The sequence below is a fragment of the Streptopelia decaocto genome (genome assembly GCF_964273445.1).
Source record: "Streptopelia decaocto genome assembly, chromosome: 9".
Classification (NCBI taxonomy): Eukaryota; Metazoa; Chordata; class Aves; order Columbiformes; family Columbidae; genus Streptopelia; species Streptopelia decaocto.
The window spans coordinates 16,564,001-16,589,256 of record NC_138664.1 but is presented as its reverse complement, the minus strand read 5'-3'; the positions used below and the strand labels follow the sequence as shown (position 1 = coordinate 16,589,256).

The following is a 25,256-nucleotide window of genomic DNA, read 5'->3' as shown; positions in this document are numbered from 1 at the left end:
TACGCAGTTAATTTGTTATTTATAAACCCAGAATTCTAAGCACCTTGATCAAAATTAGCTGAATGTTTATACTAAAAACTAGAAGAGGTGAAATGATGATGAACCACTAGGGCATGAGGTTGGTAACAGTCTGAAAATAAGTACTTTAATGCTGAACTTCATTAAAAGCGATGAAGGTTTTTATGCTATTTCTACTACACTACATTTCTGCCACACAAAATACCATTTCAGTTCTACAACCTGCATGCTATAATCCTCATGCAATCTCTGCCTGCATGACAATTAAGTTGTAATAACATGCAATTCCCAAAATAAGCTTGTTTTTTCAGTCTTCCATGAGAAGTTCCACACACAGCCTTTTTCTCAGTAGTTCTTCCAAATATTCACACCTAGGGAAAAGAGTCCTTAAATACTATTATGCTAATCTAAAGTATCTTCATGTAATTTTTCAAAAATGGAAAAGTGGTGTGATGTTAAAAAAAATCTGAAAAAGTGGGGAAGGATAAGCACTTCCTTATAGATGTACTTCCTTTTACAACTCTACACAGCTGGAAAGTTTATCCTTAGTTTCACACCACAGAATTAATTCCAATAGGAGCAGGATAGTCCAGCCAGACTTCACAGATTGTCCTCATTTCAAATCCCAGCTCACGCAATTTTTTTTCCCAGAGTATACTCTGGATGCCTTTGTTGGAAACAAGTTTCTTCCGTGTGCTTTGATACAAATTACTCAGCAAGTTCAGGGAGTATCCTACTGGTATTTTTGAAGTACAGACTTTTCTGGTCTGTTCCTTTTCACCTTATTTGCCATAAATTAAAACAGTCTAATCTATTGCATTGCCAGTTCCCTCCATAATAGTCACAGTGGATTTAGAAGTAGTCAGGACTGCCTTCTTCCAAGAGAATGGATGCATGGATGAAGATCCAACCATGAAATACTTCTCCATCAATCCAGTGCTTGGTAGGGAAGTGTGGAAACCTAATGATACATTTTCCTGGGAACGTAAAGAAAAGAATATTGCATAAATACCATTAATCCATTAGTTAGGTAGCTTTTTAGTGGCTTTTCTTTTTTATCTAACATGTCAAACATCTGTGACTACACATCTGAAATGTCACTGTTAAGGTAAATGATGTGAACTCAAAGAGAGAGAGCTTTAATCCTAAGAGCAGTACTGGGAGGCCTGGTTCCGTATATGTGATTGTATGACTTTTGCTCATTTTTTTACAGTTAATATGCAAAGTGTCTACTTTAAGAGCACTGTGTGGACGACATACAGAAAAGCTTATGGCATTTAAAGCAATATATCCAGACATTGTACGACTTCATTTTCCTCCGCTTTACAAGGAGTTGTTCACTTCAGAATTTGAGCCAGCGATGCAAATTGATGGGTAAACGTATCACCTAAGCACTTCTAGAATGTCCGAAGTACAAACATTAAGACAAAAGAAAGGAAAAGAAAAACTAGAAAAAAAAAAAAAAGGAAAAAAAAAAAAGAAAGAACACCAAGACACTTTATATGGCCCTGCACAGACCTAGGGAGCCAACACACTGCACATCTCTTGGCGGTCGGGGTCAGGCGAAGGACGGGAAACAATGAAACAAAGTTGAACTTGTTTTTCTCATGCATATGATTTCCATTATGCCTACAAATATGGACCCTTTTTCTGTCTCAACTTCTCAATCCCTGACCTCTGTTTACACAGACTGAGGGTACTAATGCAGAAGGTTGTTTTCTCGTGTAGTTCACTGCCCAGACTTTTGACAGAACAGTCAATTTGTTGATCAGAACAGAGAGTCCACCTAGTAATCAGCGACTGGTGTGCATTGCAGAGATTTCGGTATCAGTTTGCACAACTTGCTCATTGTTTCATGAAGGACGATTTTTTTCACCTACCACTGTTTGCCAGTAGACAGAATGGCATGAAAAGGGTCCATAGCAATAGCAACAATAGCATTATAATATATTACAGGGTAAATGGGCATGAAGACTATATATAGCAAAAGAGATATTGTTTATATATTGTTTTAATTAATATAAAATGTAGTTACTGGTATAGCTTTTCTTGTTGAATTGATAAGGCACTTTCATTTTGCACCTTTTTCTTTAAATTAAATGCTAGCGTGTTCATTGTTGTGTTGCATGTGCACCAGAAATTCAAGTTTAACTGAAAAAGGTTTGGCAGGTACTGATACATTGGGAGGTATTTATGCTGCTGTTTTCCATGTTACTTTTAAAGAGAGGCTGGTCATATCCTGAAATGGTTACACAGATTTTTCTGAAGAGTTGAAAATAATGAAAATTTTCTAAATTCAAAACAGCTTTTCAGCTGTTAATTTCAAAGGTACTTTTGTTTTCAAATCTTTCAAACCTGGATGTTTAAAATTACATGCCTAAATTCAGCTTTAGGTGCACAAGTCAGAAGCCTCATTTTCAAAGATGCTGAGGCTCCGTGGTCAAAGTGTTAAGCTAGGTAATTACAGATCACTCACAAATGAGTAACACAGCATCCTTGAGAATCAGGCCATTAAATATAGTGTATTTCTGCCAACTGTAAATTCAGGTTTGAAGGTATTTACTCAAGTCTGTATCTACAGTAAAAGTATGTGTGTATGACATGTATGTGGAAAAGTAATTTTTATACATAATATTACATACTTTTGTACTCCATATCGTAAACAATGCCTTCAAACTCCAACCTTTGTACTCTTAGAAGTCTTTGACTTCAGTGAGATGAGACACCCATGTTCTTCCAGCATCCAGCAGTTCAATTTCAGGTAGCTGAACAAAAAAATCCATTGCTCTCCTTATTTAAAAAGATGCACTTTAAGGTTTATCAGATAAGTACAGAATAACAAAGTCAAAGCACACTGTTGCTCAAAATCATTGTTTTGTACTGTGTCTAATGCCTGAAAATCATTAATATCATAAAGCTGCATTCTGTAATTCTGAAATTGTGATTTCCGTATTGCATAACCAACCAATAAGCCGAATTTTGCAGTCTGTATTATTATTAATGATGATTCCCTTTAGGAAGAATCCTGTCTCTAAGCAAATTTGGCAAGTAAACCTAGTTCTGAAGGAAGCAGATTCACAATAAACAACATCACAAAGTAAACTGTGGCTGTTTGAGCCAGGGGTACATAATTGGTTTGGATGAGATGAAGATCTATAACTGGATACCTTTTAGGCCTACACAACGAAGTTTCTAATGAAGTAAATCAGAAAAATTCAGGAAAGTTAAAAAAGAAAAATGAATGAGCTAGAATATGCATCACTGCTTTAATTTCTAAGGATAAATAACCTCTTACAGATATTATGGTTGCTGAATAGTAACAGAAGTACACTGAAACCCATCTGTTTTAGAAAGGAGAATGAAGTCACTGGGGTATTACAAGCAAAATAGACATACTACGATTTGACCATGTTTCCTTTGGGGTCAAATTGACACATCTAGCTATGACACCTATTAAAAATCGTAGTCTACCGCAACCGGAAAGCTTGCAGCCATCGCTCATGTCTGTGGGTTGAAAGGAGGGAGAGAGGATTATCACGTGTTCCCCCGTTCAAAGCCGTGTGCCCCCAGAGTGTGGGAAGGGAACACTGCACCTCCGTGAGCACAGGAGGGATGCATGAGAGGGCTTTTGGAAAAAGTCCCCAGAGCGCTCCTTGTACTGCTCCGTCCTGCCTGCTCCCAAAGAGCCGGCTCACAGCCCAGCACATGCTCTTTTCAGTCTCACTGAAACATCTTTCCTAGAATCATTGTTTACTTTATTGGAGTAACTGGCACAATATGGTACTTTCATCCTAATGTATGTTCCTATTTTTAAAGCAACCCTTTTAACTAACAAATGTTTTCTGAATGTGACCAGCCTTAGGTGCTAGTGCTGTAAAGATCAACTAAACTTAATTTCAGTGTCAACTAATGAATAATGAAGTAAGACCTCTACTTGCTTAGAGAGTGAGTTACAACTCCTACTTCTGACAATAAGTAGACTACCAGGCAAAATTATTTGGGGATTAATTTTCAGTCAGGTCCTTTTCTTACCTTTTCCTGATGAATATTAGTATTTTGCCAGGCATCTAGGTGCCAATGGTTTTGTTTGGTATCTAGTTCAGCCTATTTACACCTATAAGCCATTGACAACAGAGATTTTTGGAGCATTTACTAATAAAATATGTAACCATAAAAACGTTCCAGATAGGGTCTTAGCTGAAAGCCCTTTGCATCTGAGAACAGCTTGTGATGTGATCTTCCAGGCCACAAAGTGCTGTCATTTTTGTCTGTGGGAGCTCCTGTGTACTGGCACCTTGTTAAATAAAGCTGTGTATACGTACCCCAAGTAACTCTCCTCTCCTGAACACAGTTAACAGCCACTTAGAGTATGATTGTTCTTCATAGAGAGGGGAGAAAAAAAGGGATACAGCATGGCAGATGTACTGATAAGACTTCTGTTGTCAAGGAGGAGTTAATGAAAGGGGAGGTAGAATATTGTGGAGTGGCTGGTCACAGCGCTGGCCATGTAAGAACCCAACACAGCAGATGAAATGCACTCTGCAGAACCTTTGGGACTATGGCCTAGTGTCAGATATCAACCCAATATCCAGTTAAAAAACAGATTTGGCTCAATGAATATGTTCACAAAAGTATTTTCATAATCTGCCCAGATTATGAAAATTACAAAAACATGAGGACAGCTGAAGATAAAGGAATAATATATTGGTTTTGAAATATCTGCTCCTTGAAGTCTGCAGACATTTTCATTGGGTGTTATGTCTACCCACAGAGATGTTGGCTTTCTAAGAAAGACACACAACACTATATTGTCATTTGAACCACCATAATATAATTCAACATCTCCAGCATTGTTTGATGTTTTTTAAACTACGGGATTAGGTGAAAAGGGAGGCTGTTTTTAAGTTTGGTTGTTCTTTATTAAGGCTTATCTATCTTAGTATGGATACAAAGATATCTGTGTGTGTATGTGCACGTGTGTATCTGTGTGTGAGAGAGTACATTTGTGTGTGCACAGGAATATGTGCGTGGGTACGTGTGAGTGGCTGCTTCTAGGCTGTTAAGTGTCAATGGAATAAAGAAAATGTCTTCTAAATACTTAAGTCAAAAATAGAAGGTGGAAAAAGATTTATTCTATACAAAGCCTTGTCTGGACCACTTTAGAGAGACTTCTATTTTTTTAACCCTTCTATAAATGTTTGATGGCACTTGAAATATTCCTGCAATAAAATGTGATTTGTGTAAACATTAAAAAAAATTTTGTAATGTGAAACAATGAAAGAAAGTAATGTAATTTTTCTAAAAAACAAAAAAACCCACAAATGAACGAACTTTGTATTATTTTCTTGATGGAATTTGTCTATTTGTCTTTGGAAAACTTTTTATTTCATTGAATGTGCCATAGTAGAGGTGTGTTTTTCTTTTTCTGTCTGTTTTTTACATTTTAGATTAAAGGAATAGCTGTGTTCCGACATTCCAAAATGCAAGATGACGTAGCAGTCATGATTAAAAGGTTTGATTAGTAAGCTTCAATCATTGTTGCTTTTTTTGCACATGTTCTTCATTCCTCTACAGTGCAATATGTACATAGAGCACTTGCGGGTGTAACCTTGATCCCTCAGGGAAAAATACATATTTGTACAGGATTTTTCTCCTTTTTTTTTTTTTGCCTTTTTTTTCTTTTTTTTTTTTTTCTTTTGCTAAGGAATGTCGATTGAATCACTTGTCTGTTGTTGAGGGGCAGCCAGATAATAATCCTAAACCACTGTCACAAAACATTGATTGTTTAAATTTTGTGCCCTTTTATTATTTAAAAGAGAAAAATAAAAGTTATTTTCTGACAGTTCTTTGTGCTGATTCGTGGAAAAAAAGGGTAAATAGATAAGCACCTTATGATTGACTTAACTGTGAATGACAATCCATCTCGTTATCAACAACAGAAGCCCTATCAGTTTGGAGCTGGGGTTAAGAGTCAGAAACTAACATGCTCAGGGATCTTCTAAAACTCTTCAACAGGGTGGCCAGTACTACTGGTGGAACAAATTACTTTTTAAAAAATATGCTAGTATTTCTTCCCTTCCTCCCCTCCCCCAGGCACAAGAGAACTGGATATTTTTTTTAACTAAATGGTCTATGTGTGCCTCATTCTCTTACTAAGTTTTGCAGTATAGCTGCTCTTTGGTCTTTATTTTGTTCAAAGTCCTCCAAACAGTGCAAAAGTTTTGCAATGATATTTTAGAAAATAAATTAATGCTGACCCATTAAGTAAATGACTGAAATTAATTTCAATACCTTCTGGACATTTTTGTAATGATAGGACTATTTTTCCAGCTGAATTTCAGTAGTTTGAAATAGAAAATGGGTTTTCAGTATTCAAATAATTGTCAAAGAAAACAAATCAGTTTATGATAGTACAGAAAGAATGAAAAGGTAATGATTAGGTTTCAGCAATGAAGTCACATAGAAAAGAACACAAATCTGCAGGAATACAAGAACAACACATGTTGTCTGTTATTGCTGTACATGCTTCATGGTAAAGCAAAACACCTGACTGGAGAGAAGCACTGAGGCATTTTTATATCTATCAAATGCAGCAATTCCATGTGATTACAGTGGCACCAAAAACCAGCAATGTCTAGGAAGTCTCCAAGTGCCAAACTGTAGGATTCTGGAAGCCTGTCCCCATTAGCCTTGTCTTATGGCTTAACATTCCTTTGAAAATGCAAGTAGAAAAGCAGATAAGCAACAACAAACAAAATGAGCAAGATTTCAAGACTTTGGTTAAGACTGGAAGAGAGTGAATTTTTCCATCTGTGTTCTAGCAAAAAGCATCAGTTCTCCAGCACCTTAGGTTATTGAGGGTTTTTTCACTGGGTATATGGCTTCCAGTCATTTACTTTAGGTTGCTTAATAAACAGGGAAACCTTTCTTACAGTTTTACAACCTGACAGTCAAATTTAGCTTGGAAGGGCCTTCTGAGGCAGAAAACTGCTTTGCAAGTATGACCTCTTGAGCAGTTTGTGTTCTGGCATTTTCAGTAGAATTCCTATTGCTGATTCACAATGGAACATATTATTTACATACTTGCCTATTAATTAAACATACTCTTAATATGTACAAACTATAAGATGTTTTAACTAAGAAGTAGTGGGGTGATCCAAACATTACAATATCTATTTTTGGATTGGCATACACCTTCCCCAGTCTGTACTTAATGAACAAAACACGTTGCACAGTATAAGCTGTGCATGCAAACAATACATATGTTTTTTTTCTCTACAGATTCCTAAGCTCCCCAATGTAGATAAACTTATTAGTATGTCAAAAAACAGCATTTATTATCCAATATCCAAAAATAATAAGCAATTTTCCCTTGAGTATTCAGTATATGAAATTCTACCTGTGCTTGCTGACTCAGATTGCACAGAAGAAATGTCTTTATTTTCCTTAGCTGGAGAAATATGACTATTAGAATTATTTTTCACTATGAGTACTAATATTTATTACTTTAAAAGTTTCATCCATGAACATATTTGAATATTAGCCTATTTTCTTTATGCTTAAATATTCCTGTCAGTAACTCATCTGGTAGAAATGAGGGCAAATGCATATGGATACCAAATATAACAGCAGAAGTTTTAAAATTTAAATGAGTATTTATTTAAAAATCATTGCAGTATGTGCTTTAATCCTTGTACTGTGATAATAGCTCGCTAAATAATGCTAAGTCACTGGACTTGAGGGGAAAAATACGTAACATTTAGGAAAATATATAGACTTTGGAACTTTATTCAGGTACTAAATAGAATTTTAACATCAAAAGCTGTATTCTACCTTTTTCATATGTAAAGTTGCTGTTTAGCTTTTTTTTTTTTTTTTGCCTTTATCATTGGTAGAATATAGCAATAACTTTATAGCAATAAGTAGGCTATCCAAATAAAAAACAAAACGTGATAAAGGCTTCAGATCAACACTCATAGGTTCATCTCTTCTGCCACAATATTCACTTGTATGTCTTCCCTCAATCTCATTACTATTTCAAGCTGAACTTCACAATCAAGTTGTTCAACTTGATGTGTGACATCACATCTTTTTGTTAACATCTGCATGTTTTCAGTGTTCATATGTCCTTTGTAAACTTGCTTTCCTTTAAGTCAGTGTTTCTCAAGCTTTCTGAAAGCACAATCCCACTGGGCTGTATTTCTTCATAGGGCACTCTGTGTTAGAATGAACTTAGTTTTTCTGGGGCAGGGAGTGCGAAGCAGCTGCACTTACTGGCAGCATTTCCAAACTAAAGAACTGAGCTGCAGGTAGTACTTGGTAACACAGTGGCTGCTGCAAATGCCTGCAGGCAAAAGCCAGCCCTTCAGCTCCTCTGCGCTGCAGGTGCTGAGCCGCATCCTGGCAGCAGGACACGCTCCACGCTGGAGAACCTGGCTGCTACACTTCACCTAGAACCAAGCTACCTTTGCCTGACACAGTGTTTTGATAGTAATCTAAACACTTCGGCAATTTTCAAATGGTTGTGACTTTCAGTTTGAGAAACACTACCCTAAATTACCCCACAAAGTCTTAAATGTAGATGCACAAACTTTACAGGAACTTGCAATCTATAATGCTATCTATATCTAATGCAGAGAATTCATAAGCAATACAGTGAATTTTATTTCACAAAATGGCATACGTACTGTACACCTTTCTAAATCCAAAATGTTCCTCATTTCTACATTGATTTAGAAACAAGTTACAGAACAGTGGTGAATATTTGAACTGTTAGGACATTAACTGGCTGCTTCTTTCTATGTAACTGTATTGTCTGCCTGCTCCTTTTCTGGAGATGTGTTTTTGTATTGGATGTTTGGGCCAATGGGAGGCTTCAAGCTACAATGTATTTTCCCAGATTAAATATATTTAACATATGACAAACCCCAGACAAGGCTTTTTAAAATGTATAAAGAACTGCAGTGTTAGGTGGTTTATTTGCAAACTGTTTTCAATGTTGTCCATTTTTATGGCACCTTTAACAATATTCTTGTTTCCAAAGTACAAAAAAAAGGTTAAAAATACTCTAGCCATAACTGAATGTCAAGCAATAAAAACAAATGACTTTTTGTGCATAGATTTAAAAGAAATACAAGTTTTAGACATCTGCATGTAAATGCAACCTCTTGTTTACTGCTTTCTTAAACTTGAGCAACTGATTCCTTATTTTACTACTAATTTAAGGACTTGTAATGGCCTGTAAACATTTTATCTTGCTCTATTCTTTCAACTCTAACTTTGTCTCGGCTTTGGAGTCATAATATTTAACGTTGTTCTGCTCACCTCTATACAGTTAACTTTTTGCTTTCATTCTGTATAGATAAAGTTATACTATAAACAGCCTACACAGTGCAAATATTTATCTGTTTATCAAATACCACATTATGCTGTATAATATCTGTTTTACTATATAATCTATTTTAGACATAGCTGTTTAGAACTAGAGTGTGCTATTTTTGTGTTTTTCTGATGTGTGGTGCTAGATAAGTTACTTTTGTGAACAAAAGCAAACAAACCCCTTTTATTCCTAGACAATACCACCTTTGGGTCTTGTTAATTTCACTGAGTATAACTATATATAAATATATATATATTTGTGTATATATATATATATACACATCAACATATGCCCAACAAGTACCTGTATCAGAGTACAAGATTTGGGACATGGTTTTCTCTTTAAATGCATAGTGTCATTATATAAATTATTCTATAGTATATTTAATAGGGAGAAAATTACTTCACCGGTACAGATACTTGATATCAAATGTAGAATTTTTTTCTACATTATTAACATTATTAATTTTTAATGTTATTAAAAATATTCTGTCCAGCTTGTTATCCTTTTGGTTACTAAAACAGTCTGCCCGCATTGTATAAAAAAAGGAAAGATACATCTAATCTGCCAGTATAAAGTAATTACAATATGCTGTCTGTCTGAAAGGGAGGTGGTTATTTGGCTTGTTGGGAGAGTTCTGTCCTGTTGTTGCATCTGATCTTTATCGATGTTATTCTGCTGGGTGCCTTCCTCCCTCTTCACTTCAAATAGGAGCTGTACACACGCAAACTGCGGCTGTTCTGAGGCCATGCCTACATACTTAACTACAGTTACTGTAAATAGGAATTTTCTGTAAATCTTCCATGGTAGATGGATGGCTAAATTCAGTCCTTGGACATGCTTTCTAAGTCATGCATACATATCCAAGGACAGTCATTAGCAACTAAAATTAATTAAGAAGTGGAATTTGCAATGTTTTGTCAGGTCTGGGGGTTTTGTTTTTATTTTTTATGTATACCTTAATTTACGTAGTCATGTACCCTTAAAGGTATTCCTGTCCCCTATTCCTTTCATTCTAGATCTTGTTTTCATGTTAATTCTTAAAAACTGATGGATATCAAATATCTAACTAAGGAGGTAATTAACCTTTTAAATATTTATTAGAATTTTTCTGTAATATTACTGAATTTATAAGATCTTTAGCAAAGATTTTTGAGCAATTTATTAAATACAATGTTTCTGTTTACTGCACTTTTTGATAATAGAAGGTAGTGAATTTTAAAGCCATGATTCTTGGCTTCCATGCACTGCTTTTATACCCTCAATCCAAGGAATATATATATATAAATAATTTTTTTTAAACAGCAAACATACTGTTGTCCTAAAAATAAATACAAACTTTACTGCACCGTGGGTATATTTTCATAAGTGGAATGTTTAATTGCAGACACTATCAGGACAATTATAAAAACCTCTTGAAGCTACAATCTTATTTAAATATAAGCCATGACAATTTTGTTTTCCCTTGTTGATTTCAGTCACCTTTTGATACTTGCAAACAGAAAAAGACTCGCTCTTAAATTTGTATGTACTAACCTACACATGCTAGGAACACGTTCTCCCTATTGTTTTAATTTTAATAGTTTGATCATTTTATGCAAAACTATTTGGTTAATATATATTCTCCCTGTTTACTAAACGTTCAATGTAACAAGACCAGAATAAATGCTGATTACAAACACACACCAGTTTGAAGATTAAGCACATTGACTTCAAAAACCTCGTTGAGTGATATGCTCAAATTTCTGTACATACACACAAGTTTAAATGCAATTATACTGTACATGTAAATATATGCTGTCTGTTATGTGTACAGTATGTATAAATTCCTTTTCTAGCCACAATAAAATGTAAGCCATCAAGAGGAATACTAAAGTGGTATTGTACTAAACCTTTGCTAATGATCTTTACCCAGTCACTTAACTTTTCACTTTCATGAACCTTTCCAACTCACTCTTACAATAGCCTCCTTATATTCAAGTTTGTTATTTTACTCAGTCCCGAAAAAAGTATTTTGATTCATTTTGTAAATATGACTGTAAAAATAAGAGATTTAATGTTGTCTTTTAAATACTCCAATTTTCATTCTAATATGAATGTTGTTATATTGTACTTAGAAACTGTACCTTTAATATTACATTACCTTTATTAAGTGCATTGAACACATCGATTTTAGATGTGCTTTATGTACTGTTATCCTGTAATAAAACTTCAGCTTCTAATGGAAAAATCTGTCTTAATTTTTTGTCAGTAGCATCATTTGTTTTTCTGAATTGTGGTTTATTAGGTTTATTTCTTAAAGAATGCACCATTAGAAAATTAGGCTGTGCTTCTAAGCACATATAGCAGAACTGTTTAGGACATAGATGACATAATGTTTGGCAGCAAGGAAACAAGACTCCTGAGCACATTTTAAGCTCCCCTTTTGGCCAACAAGGGCTTTAAACCTCCTCAGAATTAATAAGGGTTAGTCTAGCTTCCCTCCCCTTGAAGATGTCTTGTTTGAAATCACAGTTCACTGTACGAAGTGCAAGATACAAGAAATCTGGATTAAGGCCTTCCCAGTGACTTTGGAAATAATGCTTTGGGCTATATCTACATGAAGACTTGGGTATCAAAACTGAGGTTTTAATAAAATTTAGGAATCAAAGTTGCAACTCCCTTCTGCTGTGCTAACTTTGGGAGGACCTGAATGTCAGTAGCATACACAGTCTTGAGACTTCAGTAAAATTCTACTTCCGCACCTACCCAGAAATGCCTCAGTCTTGACAGAGCTTTAACAGCTCAGTATTTATATGCCTGACTTTGATCCACAAATAGGTATTAGCATTCATCTTTGAAGCACTATCTCTGGAAGCAGCCTTCTTCTACAGATCAAGCCTACCAAAAAAATAATGGAAGTGATCACTTTCTTAGAACTGTGGCACCAAGTAGTGCCATTTGTTCTACAGCAGCTCCATGACTAAAGCAGTCTTTGACACTGAAAAGCCAGATTCAATTTTCTCATCCTCAGGGCCTGATTCCTGCCCAATCTAACCACCAAGATCTAAGTTAGGCCTTAATTATGTATGTTCAATATAAAATGCATGCGTTTTTCTGAAGCAAGAGACAGAGGACTCCCATGCCCACCCACAAGGAAAGCTGAACTCTAAGTTAGGAGGTGGTGCTTTTGACTCCAAACTACTTCACAGAATGGTTGAGGTCAGCAGACCTCCAGAGGCCACAAGCTAGGACACCAAGAGCTGGCTGCCTGGGGCCATGTCCACATGGCTTTTGATTATCTCCAAGGATAGAGGCTAGCCTGTGCCAGTCACCCTCAACGTGAAAAGTGTTTCCTGATATTCATGTCATGAAAGTAGAAGGATCACATGTAAGAAGTAGCACCGTTAAAAAAAAAAAAAGACACTGCAGGTTTTAGAGAGGTGCAAACTGAAGTAGGATTTAATCTTCCGCATTCACAATCTGAAATAATTCTTCAATTTATTTGGCTGGGTAACTGTTACCATACCTAGGTTTTAAAGTATCACTCCTTACAAAGCTATGTCCAGGACTGGGCGGTGGATGGATCCAGTAGGGACACAAAAACCTTTCCACTTCTCTGAGATAAATCAACTAAAAAAGGGCAGAATTAAAATCAAACAATGTCCTTAAAACTGATCCCCTCCTTTGTTGGTAGGTTTGGACAAAATACTGAATCATCTCAGTATTTTTATGTACTTGTGCACAGCGCCCAGTTTTAGTCACAGGACAAGGTGCTATGAATGCTTTTGTTTCATGCCACAGTCCACACTTCCCTCCCCTCTTCGTTTCTCCATCTTCAGAGCTGTGAAGGGGATGTTTTCTTGTAACACCACAAGCAAATCAGTTTCCGTCACCTAGACCTACCGGTACCAAGAATATCTGAATTTCACATTTTACCACACTGGGAAGCATGATCACCAGACAAAGGGTTTGTGGCTCAGCGCACATGTTAACACATGTGGAAGTGAACCAGGGAAACTGCAAGCTGAGAAGCTGATAAATGCAGCAACCTCCGCAGGGCGCCTCAGCCCTCTCCCATATGGCCCCAACCCCACTCAGGGACAAACCACACGGCAGAGCCGAGCCCGGCCCGGCCACCTCTGCACACCCAGGCCAGAAACTGCCACTCGAGGCACCCAACACATGGTGAGGGCCACACCTTACTGAAGAACGTAGGGTCGGAGCGGAGCCCACAGTGCGGAGGGGCCTTGGGCACGTTCCATCCCCCGGCGAGGCGGGCCGGGCCGGGCCGGCAGCAGCACCGGCCTCGGCGGCGGCGAACACACGGCGAGCTGCACGGCCTGCTGCCACAAGATGGCCGCCGCAGCCCCTCCAGCAGCGACGCAAGCCCCCGTTCCCATTGGCTGGCTCAGAACACCTGACCCCGCGTGCCCGGCGCTCTACTACGCTGATTGGCCAGCGCCGCGAGGTAGGCTCAGGCCGCAGGGAGACGAGGAGCCGACAAACCCGCTTCCCCGAGGAGCCCGTCAAGATGGCGGCCGAAGAGCAGCTGCTGAGCTGGTGAGCGCATTTCCCTGCGCCCCCCACCCAGCGAGACCCGCCTGAGGAGCGGGAGCGGGAAGATGCCCTCTCGCTCCGCGCTGCCCTGCCCGCATGCGCCCGGGGGGAGCGGGGCGGGCCGGGCGGGCCCGGGTTCCCGCTCCCGCCGGCCCCGCCCGCCGCAGGGAGGGGTGAAGGGGTGGCGCCATTTTTGGTTGTTCTCTCAGAGGAGGGAGGGAGGGGTGAGTGATGATGTGTTTGTGTTCAGAGATGAGGGACAATTAAGTAACGCATGTCCACGATATGGATTTGGGGCAGTGATGTTGTTCTTGTTTTGAATACGAAAAGCCCTACAGAGAAGTAATTGGCTTATTAAGCCTAGAGAGGTGAGTTGGTTTTGAATTAGTTTATTTGTGAGGAAGACAGAGATTAATCTTTCTTCATGCCTTTCAAAATAGTTTGGTAAAACTGGCATTGTATAAATCCTGTTCACTGGAAGGGCTATATTAAATAAACACTTTTTTTTCTTTAAGAGGACCGTTTACAGCGTGAGATCTGTGTGGAAAACAAAATATCTCCTGAAAAATAAAAGAACAAGATTAAGGTTTTTTTTCTCAAGATTCCAGTGCGTTCAACATGGTGTTTGGTTTTGGTTAATAAGCACCTGAAAGCATGTGACTCCATCAGAATTTATCTCACCGTATCTAAAACTTAGACCCTGTATTAATTGTTATTTTTGGCTGCAATGAACACATCTATTTTACTATTGGAAGCCAGCAGGGAAGTAGTACATATGCAACTTCCATGAAGAGGGAGTGTGGAAACACTGTGTAAATGGACTTTTTTTTGTTTGTTTTTAAATACATAATACTTCTCTTTGTTTGTTAGGGGCAGATGTGGCCTTTAATTTTTTTGTGTATTGCAATGTTCTTGTTTTGGTTTTTTGTTTTTTTTTTTTTATTATCAGGGATATTTCACCAAAAAATGGCAGTGAAGTATTTTTCTCACATGAAATGTATGAAAAATATTCATTGGCTCCAAGCATCTCTGAACTATGGCATTTATCAAACAGGTATATTCTGTTATCCTATAATATTTTACTGTTTGTCATCATGCTACTGACACCATACCCTTACTGTTTTGGGGAAAGCTGCATGTTATCTGGTCTGCAAGCATTTATTACTGACTCAGTTCAGTAGCTGGTCTGTGCTTTACCTGTTGTGGAACCTCAGAAGGCAGGAAGAGTCTAGGTTGGGACCTCTGGTCTTGCGTGTCTTTTGAGGGGGTGGGCTGGTATTTTGGGGGTCTGGGGATGGGGTTTGTGTTATTTTGGGGGGTAGTGCTTGTTTTTTGCCTTCTCTTATGTACCAAAGAGGGATTGAGTTTGACCCACACTCTTGACTGGCCACAGTAAGATCCTGTAACCCATGAACCAGATTTTTTTAAATTGCTGTCTTGCTGCCTATGTCTTCTCACTTTGTAGATGGCTGATGTTAGTGTACACTGAAATGTGTTTTACTTGTATCTTTTCGAAATAGCCAGCACTCTTTATGGAGATCCAACTGTGTCTTAGGTGCAGTGGAACTGCAATTAATTCCTTGAGTAATGAAGAAAGTGTATAGAGTGTTAGCTGAAGAATGGGAAGTGAAATTATGTGAAGATGGGTGATACAGGTAGTATTGGTTGTGCTTTTGATGTCTTTTTTTGTTTTCTTGAGGAAATAGAAGCAACATTTGCTTCGTGTACTGGAACGCATAGCTTGTGCTGGTGGATATCAGAAGTTAGAGGACTGTACTTACGCTATTGTTTTTTGTATGAAGTTGTTAAGCGGATAGGGAGGTACAAGTGTCTCATGATGGATGAACATTGACATCACAAAGAATGTGCATGAGAGACCAAGGTAGTTCCTGCGCTCTAAAAGTGGGGAGTTCATCATGTGGAGATATAATTTGTTGTAAAGGGAGATTCTGACACTGTGAGAACAGGTATTTGAGGGGAATACCAGTCTACATCACATGATTCTCTATATATCACACATCTTTAGCAAGATGTTTTTCTGGTTCTTCTCTGTTGGAGCAGCTTTCCTTGAACTGGCAGAAGTGAGCACAGCCCTTAGAGCTTGCTGCTGGCTACACTGGATATTCTTCTAGATGATGTAGAAAAAAGATTTCTAGCATAGATGTGGGATTGTGTTCAGTTGTGTATGGCAGAACTGGATTTATAGCCAGAAGAGAGGTTGGAATGACAAAAATTCAGAAATTGATGGGACTGGGTTGTGTGGCCATAGTCAAGAGGAAGATAAATGAAACCTGTTGAGGCAAATGTGAAAGTAAAAGCTGGAGGAAATTTGTCAATTTTTGTATTGGGGTTTCTGATAGATATTTACTGAAGTGTATGTTTTCTCACCATAGAAGCTGTGAAGGCAGGTTGCTGATAAAATGAAGAGGAAAAATTTAAGCCGTCAGCTCAAATAAAGTATAATACTGTAAATACGGACAGAAAAGCTCTGTCAGATTATTTTGGTTTGCACTCTGATGAAGACTGTGACAGCGCTGCATACTGAAATGATCTTGATGTGCTGCCATTTCATTCAGTGCTGAATATAGCCAATTTAAGCTGCTAGAATTTCTTGATGTTCCTACATTGGCATATCTGAGTCAGCATCTTGTCGCTGCTGCAGCTTAATTAAATTTGCCAGTTTGTGCCACAAGGATGGACACATTCTCATATTCAGAGAGACAGCTGTGAAGTATTATTAAGAACTGTGGACGTGATACTGCTGGGTTTGAATAACACTTGAGATGTTTTCTACTGCTGAAATTGTATCTTAAAAATATGCTTTTTCCAAGATCAGCAGTTAATGTTAATTTTGTTAACCTTAAACATTTTCTCTCTTAGAACAGCTATTTTAAACAGAGCACAGCTAAGATAGCCTTCGTATACTGGAGTTGCTTTAAGAACCAGCCTAATAATGTTACTTCTTTGTTGCTAGAGTAGCTACACCCCTCGCCTTAGCCTAGGATAATTTTTGGCAGCTCTTTTGGCATTTTTTAGAGAAGAAAAAGAAACTCTTAAATGCTGTGCTCTGATTTTGGGAATTTCTTCACTGAAATCTGGAATTTCTATTGTTACAATTAAGTAGTTTTCATTTACATAATTTACAGTGAAGGAAGGGCGTTTTTTGGTTAGTCTTTCTCCTTTACTATCATAACTTTGACTCATAAGTTAGACCCTTCTCATTGCAAAATGTTTCTGAACACCATCCATCAGTGGATGACAAAATGTTGAGACTCTTAATCTTTTCATTAATAATGGGTGTTTCCAGAACAAAGAATCAGATTTTCATATTTAGCTTGTCACCTCAACATTGAGTCTGTAAACTAATATATTCATTACTTTGTTTAAAAAACAAACAAACAAACAAACCCAACACTTTTGTTTGTTTTGTCATCTTTAAACCAGTGGCAAACCTGTTGTTGGTACTAAGGGTTAGTCTCATTGTCCAAGTGAAGTTTCACAATAACAACATTCCTATGACATGGACTAGGAATTGGAATAGCACAGTATCTCACAGTACATTTTGCTGTATTTGAAGTTTAGGCTTGCATGACTGCCATTATTAATTCTGGCAAATACTAATGTTTATATGCAAAGTTCTTTCATTTATTCCTTTTCTTTCAGAGAGGCAAAAAAAAAACGTGAGACTTTGGCAAAGTCTTCAGGAAACAGACAGACTTGTAGCATGCAGGCTGCAGATCCAGTTGAGGTGGAAGTTAAAACCACAACTGACGATCATAATTTTCCAGAACCTAGGCTCCCCTATCCATTTACCTCTTGCTTGACTGCAGAAGAGCAGAAAATGTACTTATATTTGACTACTAAGTACTCAAAAAAAGTAAACCATTGTCAAGCTGATGCAGTAAGTGAGAGAGAATTACTCATGTATCTGGTAAGTGTGCACATATGGAAGGAGTTATACTTTTTTTTTTTTGCTACCAAGGGTTGAGGAAAATGTATCAAAATGTTTTTAAATTCACTTTTGTTGAATCCTGAATCATATAATCACTGTAAACAGTAAATGTTACTACTTAAAATGTAATTGCTTATGAAGTCAGAGCTCAGATGCCATTGTCACTCTGTCATGTAAATTTGCTCCAGCAATGTCTTGTAACGTTTATTTTTGTAAACCAGCAATGTATGATCAAAAGATGCTTGCTCTTTGTTGAGGGGTGGTGTTTTGTTGGTGTGGTGGTTTGTTTGGTTTGGTTTGGTTGGTTTTTTTTTAAGGAAATAGACCTTGCAAAGATTTGGTTTGTTTTGTTTTTACTTAAATCAAACTCTGAACATAGGCAAAGACTTGTCAAATTGAGCAGCACATGGAATTTGTGCCCTGCTTCATACCATCACCTGTACTACCTGTCTGGAAATTTGGATGGTTACATACCTAGCCTACAGGATTCCATTCTGTCTTTAAAAAAAATAATAATTTCTTTTTTTCCTTTCCCCAGCAAATGAAAGAAGTGGTAGACAATGAAGTTGCAGAATTTATGAAATTTGCCCAAAATGCTGCAAAAAGCTGTGCCCAGGATTATGATGCCATCTCTGAACACGCTCAACGTTATACTGAGGTAATGACCAATACTGTGTAAAATCTCTTCTTAAATAATCATATTGGATTTGTGATTAAGATATGTTGGCACTGCTCATGGGGACTGATATTCCCCAAACTTCTGCTGATTCCAGAGTGGGATGAGACGTGAAAAGTCACCATTTCCCATATGCTGTGTAGTGTGGCTTGGCCCACATTTTATTGTAGCCAATAAGACACAGTATAAGTGAGGTCATTGAATTAAATGCTGTACAAAGACTGAGTCACCAATTAAGTAAATGACATCTTTAAATTCGGGACAGGATGTTAAGCTTTCCACTACAGTAGCATGTTAAAAAGTCAATTTAATCAGAGGCTACTCAGGCTGTAATCATAATCATCTGCAAGTTCATGCTGTGTTAAATATCTACTTTGATTCTAATATCAAAAATGAATGTGACTTTACAGATCATTCTTGGTTTAATAACACATTTCAGGAAAAGATTTCCAGAATACAGGTTTGTTAAATTTTCCTATCAGTGGGTTGACTTGCTCTTGCTTTTTTTCCTCATAATGTCTTGCCTTAATTGAGATGGGCTACTTATATTCTTCTTGTTAAAAATTCAGTCTTTTCTAGTAAGTGCCACATTATTTTACAAAAACATTACTGGAGCAGAGCATTCAGTTCTGATACCAGTTAATTATTATAGAGTTGTACTGGTATCTCTAAGTTTTTAAATAGCATCTCTAACTGGAAGAGTTGCACAAGTCTGTTAGTGCTAATCCGCTAAATATAACTGTATTCTTTACAGAAAGTATATGCAAATGAAACTTGCAATTGCAGAAAAAATGTTTTTCAGTTAACATCTTATGAGAGATAAAAATGCATAAACTATTATTTCCTTTTTATGCTAGGAATTATTACGTGCTTGTATCGGACATGTGCAAAAGTATCCTGAGTTTTACACACTCCAGGAGATCATGAGTATCATGGGAGGAAAGTTTCATACACAGCTGACCTTTAAGCTGGAAAAAAATCTTCTTGTAATGGTAATATCTTGCATATACATACTATTTTGGTGGTATTTTCAAATAAGTAGAATTACATCTGGATTGTTCAGGTTTTTTTGAAAGTAATAGTCAGTGCTTGGAATAGGGATTATAATTAAAATTGTTAATGAAAACATTAATGAAATTATTTTGGTTGTAAGGCCATTAACACCCGTCACTGTATTTTTGCAATAAAAATATTACATTCAGAGTATATTTTTAATATAACACTAACTTTAGAATGCACATATATAACTTCTTAATATCTTTCGTTATAAGAAGTGCAATGTTGAGTCAGCGTGATTTCAGCTAACGCTATTTTCTGATACTGCTTGATATCTTCAAGGGTACAGCAAGACATGGTAAAACAGATTTCCCTACCATGTCTGTTCAACTGCCCACAGATTATAAAGCTGTTACATCTATTATAACTCCAGATAAAAAGGCTTCCATTATGCACAATGTAAGTAACCTTTTTATTGTCATTTTTTTAAAGCATGTTTTGTAGAGAAGAGCAATTTTGCCTTTTTTATTTGGCAGCATCAAGTTTCTTAATTTTTTTTTGTTCCTAATCTTACACATCTTGTAGCATAGGAGCATATACTGGATCATTCTTTGTTTAGTATTTCATTTATAGCAATCACATTTCCCTTATCAAAAGATGGGTTATTACCTTATGAATCTAGTGCCTCTGAAAGGGCCATTCTCTGCTCTCTCAGTGAAACATTAGAGAGGTCCATGAATTGGAACATGCTGTCTGTGGAATCTAGATAGAATTGTTTATTACTGTGATGTTCCTCTTAAATTTTGCTTTGGAATTTCTAAGCTGGCCTCTGTGTGTGCGTATACATAGCATGTGGATGTGAAGGCTTCTGATTTAAGAAGGAAGTCCTGAGGCTAAGAATAAATACTTTAGACTGTCTGGTTACCTGAAAAGTCGATTAGGTTAGCTTACCCTGGGAATTTCTTTTGCTAAACAGCATAAAGTCCATTCTACCTTGCTACCTTGCTATTAAATATTGGATGTTTCTGTTTGTCTTCTTCCACAGAGAAAATCAATGAGTTTTTCATGCTGTAGAACTCTTTTTTTTTTTTTTTTTTTTTTGGTGACTGTTTATTCAAGATAATTTGTTATCTACAAATTTAAGGAGATTGTTCACGTATCAAAAACTCAGCTTTCAACAGAGGCCCTGTGATTGCATAGACACTTTTGCATAAAAAGTAGCAGAGGTGACACAGGAGAATGATACATAACTCAAGAGAAGTTATAGCTATAAACAGGGAATATTTCTGATGATGTCTCAGGTTGCAGGAAAAAGTACATAGCTGGGTTTTCCTGATTTCTCTCTCATGGTCCTCAGTGATCCTTGGCTTCTGTTATCTTAGTCCTCAGTGTTCTCCTCCCACCTTGTGAGCATTCCAAGTGTCTTCTCTTCATGGAGATGCATACTCACAATGGGCTTTTGTGGGGGGGATTAATCCATGTTTGTTCGGGTTTGAAGTTTTTCTTACACATTTAAATTTATGTGTGTCTTTCCTAAAAACCTTTAAAAAATTCATTTTTTTCTCTTTAGGATATTAGTTCAGATTCAAATGCAGAAAAACTTGCTTTGAAATACTGTCCTCAAGTTGTTTTAAGTAATCGATCTTTATTTACTTTGCTGAATAATCATGGACTAAACTACAAGGAACAATGGGAAATTCCAGTTTGTGTTAAAATTATCCCTGTTGCAGGTATAGTATGTTTTCATTACAAAAATTATGGTTTTGTCCATGAAGACCTTTATATATTCTCATAAACTTTTTTGAGCTGACTGAAGAACAGGAAATCAGAAAATATAGTAAAACAAATTTTGCAGGAAGGCAGAAGGTAGTCTGGTTTACTTCGCACAATAATAGAATAGTTTAATTTTGGATTTATTAAAAAAGAAAGAAGCTGACGTTAATGAAAATCATAATAGTAATTATAAGCTCAAATTTTTACCTTTTCTAAAGCAGCAGCTCTCTAGAATGCAACTGTAAGAAAATAGCTTCTCTTAAGTACTTCCGTGTTTTTACTTTGTGGATTCAAAGTAATAAAATTTGACTTTAGTTCACACATCTTGAAGGGCAAAAATCTGAAGTTAATAGTTTTCAGCTGTCGTCTGGTAATGAGTCAGGGGCCTTTGTGTTGTAAAGAAAAAGGTTTAGTTTAATTGAAGTTATCAGAAAAAAAAGGAACTTTAAAAAATCCATTGCTATAGCTTGTCCTCTGTTTTCAAGGAAAAAGCTGATAGCAAAGTCATTTCATAGTTTTCTACACCTTATTCCACCTCGTTGCTGAGAATAGTAACAGCCTCTAGAGGTTTCACTGTTAACATGGAATTTGGACATACAGCTGTTGCACTCGTGAGATTTTTCCAATCCACAGGTATTTTTTTTTCCTGGCACAATGATAGTATGTTCACCATGTGCTTTTGCTTTCTGTATAATATTGGGTAGGGTATTGCTGCTATTTTTGATACATCTATGAATGATTCATGTGTGTATTAAAGTGTAAACAAAAGAGTGGGGCAGCAGAACCCAAACATAGTTACTGATTAGAAAAAATATAAACGGTAGCCATCACTTTTGGGGAATGAGGCTTAAAAAAAAACCCCAGCAGAATGCATTTGGTGCTATAATGCAGTATAAGGGATGACAAAATCCTAAATTCTTATCTTACAAATTCTCTGTCTAGAACCGCTTTTAAAATCATTGACTGTTAATGTGATGTGGATTGCTGCTGCAGGATCCCAGCAATTTGCACTATATCTGGACATACTTTTATTTTCTGACATTAATGAATGAGAGGGTAGTTTTGAATTTCTTCTAGTGGGAATGCAGAATGGATTTCACCACAAGTAGAAGCTGAAAGATTATTTAAATTATCCAATAGTCTTTTTTCCTTTAATATGAACTCGATCTCTTTCTGTTCTTGAAAAGGCAGTAAACCAGCAAAAGTGGTTTATGTTGATTCACCCCTGCTGAGAAAGGAAATGACAGTAAGAGAGAGGAACCAAATCTTCCATGAAATTCCAATGGACTTCCTAGCAACTGAAATGTCTTGCGTTTCTATTTCTGACATATCAATGGACAAACCAGCTGAGGACAATCTGCTTCAGTGGGATGTATGTAGCTTCACCACTTCTTAAAAACAAACAAAACCAAAAACCTATGTTTATAATTCCTAAGTTACTTGTACTGCGATAATGAAGGAAAATTTAGGTTTTCTGTAGTTTTTCTACCACCGAGTTACAGATCATATGTTTTTAAATGTCTGTCTAGTTCCTTTAAATGCATCTCAGCTTTAATGTTTATTTCATTAAAATGTATTTTTATCAGTTTATTTAAGTGGGAAAAGTTTTCTGAACCTTATTTCTGCTTGAAAAGGCCTTTCAACTTCTAGGACTTAAGATATTCCACGTTAAACGCAGGAATATTTTTTTTCAGTTGCTACCTCCTCTTCCAGCAGTCAAAATATGAACTGTAGAATGCTGTTCATGTTTTCAATTTGACCGAGTCTTATTTGTGATTAACACATTCTATTTCTTGGTTTGTTTTTTTGTTGTGTGGTGTTTTGTTTTTTATGGGTTTTTTCCTCCCTGTGTTAAGATGTCTTCTGATACCTATGAGTGCAGGAAGATTCCCATTCCAGCTGACACAGGGATGGACTTTGATGATGATGTTACTGAACTGGAAACTTTTGGAGCAGCTGTCAAGCTCTCAAGAACTTGTAAAATGGAAAGTACTTTTCCTACAGTTAGTAACGCTGCTAAAGTTTTATCACATGGCCTAAAAACAGAGAAAAAAACCACATCCACCATGAATAGTGGAGGTGAAGAAGAGAAAAACACCATTTCTGAGCAAGGAGTTTCAACATGTGCCAGCATGCAGCTTCCATCATTAGATGGCATTCCATGCTTCAATCCTGAAGAAAATTCATCTCATGAAAATTTAAATTCTGAGGAGGTAGGACTGAACAAAGCACAGCATGTCATGACCAGAGTATCAGGCAATGAAATGAAATTAAATATTCTATCTAATGCTGTTAGTGACAAGGAGACTAATGCTGCGAAAAAAAGTGAGACTTCTTTATGCAGTGGTGCCACACATGAAGAGCGTTTGATAATGGATACAGAACGTAAAAACACTGATTGTTGCAAAACAACTATACCAAACACTGCTTCTCACAGCTTGGCAGAGGCTGCCAAATCACCTTCCCCCATGCAGATTCCATTAGCAGGCATGACTGATTGCTCAGATATGGATCAGGGAAAAAATTCATCCAGAAAGCCTACCAGAAAGTTGTCCAAGGAACTGGATCCTGTTGGACAGATTTTGAAAATGCAAACTGAACTGCTCAAGTCACCTTCCCACCAAGCTCATGAGCAGCCCGTGGTGAGCTGTGAGAATTCTAATGCTGCGCCAGCCCAGGTGCCTCAGTCTCCAAACCCACTGGTGAGCTCCAGCACAGAAGCTGTGCCAGCCCCCACCTCAAATCCCAGCGGCTCATCTAGAAATACCTGGACTTCACTTTTTCAGGGAGTGCCAAAGAGTGAGTAAACGGTGTTCATTGTGTAAGGAGTAAAATTCCCAAATTTCGGTAAAATATAACAGAAAAACATTTTAACTCCTTCATCTGAAGAACATCTTAATAGTACCTCTGTTGCATTTCGTTAGAGATGTGACTTTTTCTTTTTAACAACGTCTTCTCTGTGTGACAAATGCTGTCTTGCACACTTAAGGGAGTGTTTTGGGAGCTGTTTGTCCACAGAGGTGAATGTGAAATATTGTTTTACTTTAGAGAAATAAAAAGTTGTTATATACAAGGTTTTTAAGCAAGGGGAAGAAATCATTTGGTAGTGAAATGAGTTACTTTACCTCAGAAGTTCAATTATTTAAGTAATCTGATCTGCAAAAATAGTTTATTGTCAAACAAAAATGGAATTATTTTACATTTTCTGTAGAAGAAAAATGCAATCAAATTATGCAGTTAAAACGTGAAAGAAAACTTGAAATTTGGGTGTGTACATCCTGAGATTCCTAGTTCAGTTGCTGTTTCTTAGCTCCTAGCAATCTGTTCCAGAAGATTGATGAGGACTTTTTACAAATCACCTCTCCAAGTTTTCAGGCATTTAGCTGGAAATTGAGGCTTTGCTACACCCAGAGCTCAGCCAAGAACTAGTAGTCTTGAAGATCCTTGGGACCACAAACATTGAGGTTTTCCTCACATGCCTGAGTTGCTTCTGAGTCATGTACAACTGATGTCAGAAGCAAGCAGGTTGCATCAGGACAGATACTCTTGTCCTCAGATACTTAATTCCAACCAGTTGATGCTTTTTGATGGGAAATCGTGTTTTGCTGGTATTTTATGACTAGCTGGCCATTTGTCACATATGAATGAATTACTAAATCTGTAATGGAAAGAGTTAACAACGCAACTAATTCTGTTTTAGTTGAAATTGTGTTGTCACTGCCTACCTTTTTTATCGATTTAACTCAATTTTATTTGTCCCTAAAAGACCATGTCTCCTCCCTCAGTTTGAAGGGTTGAGCAGCATGGTATTCTTTCTATTTTCCCTTCTCTTAAAAAGCCAGAGTATGGAATTCAGGTCTTCGATAATAGAATCTTTTTCTTTTTTTTAAATAGAGATAGTAAAACCAATATAGCTAAGATGC

General features: G+C 37.0%; 2 protein-coding genes and 1 long non-coding RNA gene across 4 annotated transcripts in view; 2 read left to right on the top strand and 1 right to left on the bottom strand.

Annotated features, from left to right (window-relative positions):
- The window catches only part of RORA (RAR related orphan receptor A), a gene marked incomplete at its 5' end in the record, with an annotated part of 358,132 nt that extends 346,267 nt beyond the window's left edge, over positions 1 to 11,865 (top strand). For both annotated transcript variants that reach the window (XM_082061470.1, XM_082061471.1), the window contains one exon: positions 1,232 to 11,865. In XM_082061470.1, coding sequence (XP_081917596.1) covers positions 1,232 to 1,396 — 165 coding nt within the window. In that variant the 3' untranslated portion in view covers positions 1,397 to 11,865. The remainder of the gene's footprint in view (positions 1 to 1,231) is intronic.
- Positions 124 to 13,691, bottom strand: LOC309444003. Its single transcript, XR_014184902.1, has 2 exons — positions 13,578 to 13,691; positions 124 to 389 (listed from the first exon to the last, which is right to left on the bottom strand). It is a non-coding gene; the product is annotated as an uncharacterized lncRNA (long non-coding RNA).
- Positions 13,692 to 13,844: 153 nt separating this feature from the next.
- Positions 13,845 to 25,256, top strand: part of LOC309444002 (annexin A2) — a 62,553-nt gene continuing 51,141 nt past the window's right edge. The window contains exons 1-9 of the mRNA XM_082061474.1: positions 13,845 to 13,939; positions 14,886 to 14,990; positions 17,600 to 17,867; positions 18,427 to 18,546; positions 19,422 to 19,556; positions 19,903 to 20,019; positions 21,131 to 21,290; positions 22,521 to 22,705; positions 23,190 to 24,132. Of these exons, the coding sequence (XP_081917600.1) occupies positions 13,911 to 13,939; positions 14,886 to 14,990; positions 17,600 to 17,867; positions 18,427 to 18,546; positions 19,422 to 19,556; positions 19,903 to 20,019; positions 21,131 to 21,290; positions 22,521 to 22,705; positions 23,190 to 24,132 (2,062 nt within the window). The 5' untranslated portion in view covers positions 13,845 to 13,910. The remainder of the gene's footprint in view (positions 13,940 to 14,885; positions 14,991 to 17,599; positions 17,868 to 18,426; positions 18,547 to 19,421; positions 19,557 to 19,902; positions 20,020 to 21,130; positions 21,291 to 22,520; positions 22,706 to 23,189; positions 24,133 to 25,256) is intronic.